Source organism: Chelonoidis abingdonii, chromosome 15 (assembly GCF_003597395.2).
Source record: "Chelonoidis abingdonii isolate Lonesome George chromosome 15, CheloAbing_2.0, whole genome shotgun sequence".
Classification (NCBI taxonomy): Eukaryota; Metazoa; Chordata; order Testudines; family Testudinidae; genus Chelonoidis; species Chelonoidis abingdonii.
This window is the reverse complement of record NC_133783.1, coordinates 31,716,681-31,725,074: the sequence shown is the minus strand read 5'-3', so window position 1 is coordinate 31,725,074 and position 8,394 is coordinate 31,716,681. Positions and strand designations below refer to the sequence as shown.

The following is an 8,394-nucleotide window of genomic DNA, read 5'->3' as shown; positions in this document are numbered from 1 at the left end:
GATTTTCAATAGTGAGAACAATGGCGTCCCCTCCACTTGGCAAAAGCTATAAAAGGCCCTGGAAACACCTCCATGTAGTCTTCAGTCCTGCTTCTTACCTCTGGAGGAACCTTGCTACAAACTGAAGCTCTGAACAAAGGACTGAATGACCCATCCAAGCTGTGGATGCACTCCAGAGACTTGACTTAGGCCAGCAGTTTATTCACTACAAAAAGAAGGATTCTGCATGGACTCCTCCTGAAGGTCAAAACAACAGACTGGACTTCTACATTGATTGTTTCCGTTGACATGCATGGGCTGAAATTGTGGAAAAGCAGCATCACTTGCCCCATAACCTCAGCTGTGCTGAACACGATGCCATCATCAGCCTCAGAAACAACTCTGACATCATAATCAAAAAGGCTGACAAAGGAGGTGCTATTGTCATCATGAATAAGTTGGAATATGAACAAGAGGCTGCTAGGCAGCTCTCTAACTCCACATTCTACAGGCCATTATCCTCTGCTCCCACTGATGATTACCAAAAGAAACTACACCATCAGCTCAAGAAACTCCCTGAAAAAGCACAGGAACAGATCTGTACAGACACATGCCTAGAACCCTGATCAGAGGTATTCTATTTGCTACCCAAGATCCATAAACCTGGAATTCCTGGACACTCCATCATCTCAGGCATTGGCACCCTAACAGCAGAATTGTCTGGTTATGTGGAGTCTCTCCTCAGGTCTATGCTACCAGCACTCCCAGCTATCTTTGAGACACCACTGACTTCCCGAGGAAACTGCAATCCATTGGTGATCTTCTAGAAAACAACAAAAACACTAACCCAGGAACCTACCCTTGCAACAAAGCCCGATGCTAATTCTGTCCACATATTTATTCAAATGACACCATCATAGGACCTAATCACATTGGCCATGCCACTGGGGCTCATTCACCTGCACATCCACCAATGTGATATATGCCATCATGTGCCAACAATGCCCCTCTGCCATGTACATTGGCCAAACTGGACAGTCTCTACGCAAAAGAATAAATGGACACAAATCTGACATCAAGAATCATAACATTCAAAAACCAGTAGGAGAACCCTTCAACCTCTCTGGTCACTCAGTAACAGACTTAAAGGTGGCAATTCTGCAACAGAAAAGCTTCAAAAACATACCCCAATGAGAAACAGCTCTGCTTGAATTCATATGCAAACTAGATACCATTAACTTGGGTTTGAATAGAGACTGGGAGTGACTGGGTCATTACACACATTGAATCCATTTCCCCATGTTAAGTATCTCACACCTTCTTGTCAATTGTCTGAAATGGGCTACCTTGATTATCACTACAAAAGTTCTTTTTCTCCTGCTGATAATAGCTCACCTGAATTAATTAGCCTCTTACAGTTGTTACAGCAACTTCTACCTTTTCATGTTCTCTGTATGTATGTATATCTTCTTACTATATGTTCCATTCTATGCATCTGATGAAGTGGGCTGTAGCCCATGAAAGCTTATGCTCAAATAACTTTGTTAGTCTCTAAAGTGCCACAAGTACTCCTGTTCTTTTTGCCATTACTGTATGTAATTGATTCCTTTAACCAATTTTAACTCTCACCTTTCTTTCGTTCTTTCTTTTTTTCGTTCTTTCTTTCTTTTCTATAAATAAACCTATAGATTTTAGATACTAAAGGATTGGCATCAGTGTGATTTTGGGGTAAGATCTAAGTTATGTATTGACCTGGGTATGTGGGTGGTCCTTTGGGATCAGAAGAACCTGTTATTTGATGAGGCTGGTTGTAAAGAACCATGCATCTGAATCCAGTGTTTTTGGTGGCGATATAAGAACTGGAAAGCCTGAGGAAACTGCCTTTATGTTTTCTTGTTAGCCAGTGTGGGGAAACAGGAGTTTACTTTTGTCACTGGTTTGGTATATCTTATAAAAGAATAACCACCAGTTTTGAGTTGTTTCCCCTATTTCTCAGCAGTTCGTCCTGAATTTGGAATCCTCAGTTCTGACCCAGTAAGGCACGGGGTTACAGCAGGTTAAACATCTTTTAGCTTCAGCTCAGAAGCATTAAATGATGTTACTTTCAGAATCATCATAAGTCTGGAGTTTGCTCCTTTAAAATATTAGTGAAAAAAGCTCCCTAACTCGCCCCTCCGTACCCCAGGTATCCAGAAGTTGGTCTCATTTTCTGTGGTATCGGTTTGCAGCACAAAAATCGTACTCACATTTTCTGGTTCCACCCGCAATAGAACGTTAGTTTTCTGATTTGAGAGCACAAATCATCTACTTAGCCACCCACTTGACCCTATAGTACTCATGGCAACAGTGCATTGTGGGCACAAGCTTTGTTGGTGTAAATTCCACCAATGAAAATGGAGAGAGGTTTGAGGCTTGAACATCTGGAACTGGCAGAATTAAATTTCTAACAATACCATCGCTTTAATCTAGTCTTCATTTTAATTAACGCATAAAACAATTACTTACATTTGGTACCTTACCTGCTTAACTACTTAAACTCAAGTAAATTATAGTTTAGAATTTTCATATGAAAGAAAACCACAAATCCTCAGCACAGGGGGATGGACTAAAACAGTGACTACCCCTTTCAGGAGTCTGATTTGTCTTGTGTACCCCAAGTTTCACATCACTTAAAAACTACTTGCTTACAAAATCAGACATAAAAATACAAGCGTCACAGCAAACTTACTGAAAAATTGCTTCCTTCTCATTTTAATTGATATATATAAAATTATAATACATGTATATAATTATATACATATAATTATAAAATAAATAAATATTGTACTTATATTTGTGTATGGTGTATAGTGCCATATAAATAATTCATTGTATGAAATTTTAGTTTGTAATGACCTCACTAGTGCTTTTTATGTAGCCTGTTGTAAAACTAGGCAAATACCTAGATGAGCTGATGTGCCCTGGGAAGACCTCTGTGTATCCCCAGAGGTACACGTACGCCTAGCTGAGAACCACTGGACTAGATGGCTGGCCAACCTCTTAAGATCCTTTCCAGCTCTACATTTCTATGTAATAGGCACAGTTCAGAGTTTCTATTGTTTACTTACCTCATGGCTTTGCTTTGCTGATCTGCTGTTGTAATACAGCTAGGCCTCTTTTCTTACTAACCTGGGATGTTGAGGCTGGCTGCTGTTCCTCTACTCTATTTTATATGCATCCCAGCATCATATGACATGGGCTGTTCCTCAGCAGTTTCCTGAAGTAAATGGAAACTAGAAAGTGAAAGCTATGCACAGCCCTCTGAACACACAACAGAAAAGCTGAACTAGCTGCTGCCAGGGAAACCGAAACTTAAGGGACTTGGATCTGTTTCTTCTGTTTGAATTTGGCCATTGATTTAACTGTTCTGCAGAGACTAAGGCAATAATAGCTCAGAGTGTTCAGGCAGGCCTCCTAATAGAAAAGAATTTAAGGCTCCACTTTGTTTAAAATATAAAGATTTGTGGAAATAGAGGAAAGATTTGTGGCTAGTGGATTGAACAGAAACATGGCTCAGTGGAGAGACTGGGAGTCAGTTTCTACCCCTGGTTCTTCCCCTGAACCGTGACTTTCGACAAGTCACTTTGGTTCAGATTTTAGAAGAATTTATGTGTTGCTCTGCTCAGTGTTGGAAATCCTAAGTGATGTAGGTGGTTAAGTCCTATTTTCACAGGTGACTGAGGTACTTAGGGTAGGATTCACAAAGATATTTAGGTATTTAATGCCTTTTGATTTCAATGGGAGGTAGGTGCTTACATAAATTTGTGAATCCCACACTTAGGAGTCTATGTGTGATTGAAAGTCAATGGGACTTAGACTTCTAGGTGGCTATGTCACTTTTGAAAATGGGACTTAGCCATCTACGTCACTTTGCTCCTGGCAATGCTGAGCAGAGCAATGCCTAAATACCTTCAAAAGCTGGGCCTTTCCTGTGCACTTTTACTGCACAACCACGCTGGGCGCTGTGAGATTTGTATTATTTAAAACACAAGAAGCCAGCCTGCTCCACATGCAGGACTAACCAGTTCAGGTGACACAGGAAACGGTGTGATTTTTGTGTTCCCTCTAGGTCATTACCATGAGGAAGAAAAGGAAAGCTTTGCTTGTCACAGACTAGGCAATCAGATATCTGCAGGAGGCTGAGACCATCTGCAGGAAGACCATGTGCCTTTTGGGAGTCGGGGGTGGGGCTAGAGCATGTCATAGAATCATAGAATGTCAGGATTGTAAGAGACCTCAGGAGGTCATCTAGTCCAACCCCCTGCACAAAGCAGGACCAATCCCCAACTAAATCATCCCCACCAGGGCTTTGTCAAGCCTGACCTTAAAAACCTCTAAGAAAGGAAATTCCATCACCTCCCTAGGTAACCCATTCCAATGCTTCACCACACTCCTAGCGAAAAAGATTTTCCTGATATCCAACCTAAACCTCCCCCACTTCAACTTGAGACCATTACTTCTTGTTCTGTCATCTGCTACCACTGAGAACAGTCTAGATCCATCCTCTTTGGAACCCCCTTTCAGGTAGTTGAAAGCAGCTATCAAATCCCCCCTTATTCTTCTCTCTGCAGACCTAAATATCCCTGTTCCCTCAATGTCCCCTATAAGTCATGTGCTCCAGCACTAATCGTATATTTTTGTTGACCCTCCGCTGGACTTTTTAGTTTTTCCACATCCTGTCTTTGAAGTGTGGGGCTCAACTTGACACAGTCTCCAGATGAGGCCTCACCATGCCGAATAGAGGGGACTGATCACATTTCCTTGAATCTGCTGTAATGCTCCATATTTATACAGCCAAATGCATTAGTTTCTTGGCAACAAGGTGTTGACTCATATCCAGCTTCTCATCCACTGTAACCCGTAGGTCCTTTTCTGCAGAACTGCTGCCTAGCCACTCGGTCCCTAGTCTGTACTAGTGCATGGGATTCTTCCTTCCTAAGTGCCTATATGTCTATACATTGTAGTGTCTATACATTGTGTATATTCTAAGTGTCTAAATATTGTAGCTGGGATCAAGCCTCCCACCCCATGGTGACAGATTTGTGCTGGGGGGCTCAAGCTAGTGCACTAAAAATAGTGGATGTTCTTCAGTGTGGATGTTACAGCTTGGGCAGCAGTTTGGCCTCTCCTAGTTTGGGTGGCTAGCTCGAGTCTGTGCCAGAGCTGCAACATCCACACTGCTATCATTAGCGTGCTACTCGAGCCCTTCTAGCTTAAGTTTGTCTGGCAGGCTGGCAGCCTCACTCCCCTGCAGTGTAGACATACCATGAATTACCTCCAGGACCTGCTGCCCCACCCTTCCCTTCCACAGCAGCAGATATCCACTGGAGTTGTGCTGCCAAGGCCTCCGCATTGGCCACTGCTCCCACAATCCCCAGAGGGGGTTCCAATCTGCAGAGGAGGCTCCATCAGTATTAATGCATATGAAGAACTCCCAGTGGCTTGTTTGGGACTAAGATGTGTGTGTGGGAGAATGCTTGTTTGTTGTCTCTCCCTGGTACCTTCCCACTCTCTCTCCATGTGTGGAACCCCAACATCCATGCGTATTTGTATGGGGATGGGGGAATTAAGGAGTTTTACATCTGAAATACAGCAACTTATGTCAACAGCTACATTTAAGTAAATTTAGCCCCAGATATGTGCCTTGATGTAACAGTAATGGGCACAGTAGATATGAATAAAACAGATCAAATGAAGGAAGGAGAAGGATTTTGAAAGCCCTCCTATGACATGTCCACAACACTTGCTGCACGGTGATGTGTTGATTTTTGAAACATCTGCATCTGGAGCAACCTGGCAGTAAGAGCGAGTTCTTATTGGGACTGAGAGAGAAGTGAGCACAAGAAGTCTGGAGAAAGTAGCACCAAAAGGCAGACTTTAAACACTAAACCACTCAGTGACACATTTTTTTTAAAGAAAAGAAATGGCAGAAAAGGGAGTAGAGAGGAAAAGGGGATGAGAACAATAAAGATGATATTCATATAGTTGGTATTTTAGCCAGGAGGGTTTGCTTCCTCACTAATCTTCTCACTTGTGTGTGTAGCAAAAATCTCTGCTCCCTCCTCTCCTACCATATTCAGGTGACATTTCGAAGGCCTCAAACATTTGCAAGATAAAGCTTACATCTGTATTGTACTTGAGAGCCGAAACGGATATCTGCTGACAATGAAATTTTCCCATGGCATCATCTGCTCAGAGATACTTACCTGAAATGTAGGTCACATTCTTTTCCATATTTGGAATCACTCCAATAAAATATTCAACCTGTCAGGATCATTTATCTATAGCTTTTGTTTTTTTAACTATTTTAAAGTCCTATCTTGTGCTTCCAATTAGCCTGGTTTAGCAGCCACTAGTTCCACCAATTTAATGACCATGTCTATCAGCAGCAATTGTGACACTTGTAACCTGGATTCAGCTCCTGAACCAATAAGAAAGGAGACACTATATTTCCTCCAGTTAACTTGGCAGCAAAGCCGAAGTCCAATGATACATTGAGCAATATTTTTACCAACTAGGTCATTCTAAAGAAAACATGATACTCAATGACACAGGCCAGAGATGGGAAACTTTGTATTGTATGGACAGTGTTTTTTACTGTAGGTTGGGGATCTGGTACACCTTTTTTCAGTGCAAGAAGAGTGCAGTTATACAGATTTTTGCACAAACGAAACGGCAATACTAACAAATAATACCCTTAAATAATCCTGGTGAATAAAAGCAAAATATAAGCCTTCACAACAAACATCATCAGTTTTCAAACAATACATTAGATAACTGCCACCTTTTCTGCTCCTACCAGTACTTGACTTTTTTGTCTTTTGGCCTCTCTGCTGGTATCACTACCTTGACTACCTGTCGTTGGATGTCCTTTTCCATTGCCTCTCTGATTTTCAACAGCTTCACTGCTGAAACTGGGAGACTGAATCCATTAACATGATGGTGTATATCTTCTTCCCCTTTCTCCAACTCACTGATACTGGGTTTCTGTGTCCTGCTCAGGGTGTCAGCTAACACCAGTAATCATTGTGGACAATATCTGATCTCTACCTGGAGATACATCAACATGTGCTGCAATGTCTCTGGAGAAAAAAGAAGGGACTTGGCCATGATTGTCTGTAGGCATTATCGTCTAATATCACCTTTACTTGGTGGCCATATGTGTCCTGATGGAACTCAGCTCTATCTACATTAATGGAGAAAGGACCATTTGTCCCTAGGATTACTATGGACATTAATGGTGTGAAGGTTGCTCCAGTTATCCTGGGAGACCTGGGTTATCCTCTGCTTCCCTGAATAATGAAGACATTCACAGGCTGCATGGACAAAAGGAAGAAACTTTTTAACTACTTCCCTCAGTAGGAGAATGGTAGCGGAGCGTGCATTTGGCCGATTGAAAGGAAGGTGTTTCTGTCTGCAGCCAGGGCTGGGGGTCAGTGCCCATGGCCAGAGTCTGGAGCTAGGGGCACGTGTTGTGCGGCCGGAGCTGGGTGTTGGAGCCTGCTGCCACATGGCTAGGGCTGTGGGTCGGTGCTTGGGGCCAGTGCCCACCCCATGTAGCCAGATCCTGGAGCTGGATGCTGGAGCCTGGGGCTGCATGGCCAGAGCTGGGGATCAGCACCCACTGGCTTGCAGCTGAGGATCAGCACCAGGGGCTGGGGCTGCACGGCCGAAGTTGGGGGTTGGCATCTGAATCTCTGCAGTTGGAGGCTAGGGCCACATGGCTGGAACTAAGGATTGGTGCCCAAATCCCCATGCTCAGAGGAAACTGTTGTGTGACTGGGGCTGGGGTCTGGGGCTAGTGCCTCCTGCTGCACAGCCAGAGCCCTGAAATGGAGTCAGTGGCCAGCACCTGCCACTGCATGGCTGGAACCAGGGGCTGGAGCCTGAAGCCCCATGGCTGGAGGCCAGGGCCATGTGGCTGGAGACGGGGATCAGCACCTGCCGGGGCTGCATGGCCAGGCTCCTGAAGTCTTGCTGCTGGAGCCTGCTGTCCAACCACCATAGGGCTGATGCCTGAGCTCCTCTGCCTCCCAGGTGGGTCAAGAACTCACCTTGCTCCTGCAGTGTTGCGCCTCATCTGTCTCCAGAGGCAGTACAGAGCAGCACATCCAGGAGGGGGAGGGGCCAATGTTTTGCCCCCCCCATTACCACCCAAGAGGTTGTTGTGGCTGCACAAAAAACCCCAGGTGACCACATGCAAGAAATGCTGCTCTAGAGAATCTGCGTCTGGCTGGGACTTGGGCTGCATTGCAGGAATCAGGTTGGCTTTCTACTTGGCTGGCATCAGGGTCCTGAGTTGCAAAGAGACCCTGACTCTTAGGGGACAGCAGGCAACAGGTTCAACAACCTCACCGGCTTGAGTGGTTGTTTAGT

At 44.2% G+C, this 8,394-nt stretch overlaps 1 protein-coding gene across 1 annotated transcript in view; it reads right to left on the bottom strand.

Annotated features, from left to right (window-relative positions):
• The window catches only part of IFIT5 (interferon induced protein with tetratricopeptide repeats 5), a 16,463-nt gene extending 13,246 nt beyond the window's left edge, over positions 1-3,217 (bottom strand). Inside the window, exon 1 of the mRNA XM_032770309.2 lies at positions 3,087-3,217. Within this exon, the coding sequence (XP_032626200.1) occupies positions 3,087-3,091 (5 nt within the window). The 5' untranslated portion in view covers positions 3,092-3,217. The remainder of the gene's footprint in view (positions 1-3,086) is intronic.
• Positions 3,218-8,394: the final 5,177 nt, after the last annotated feature.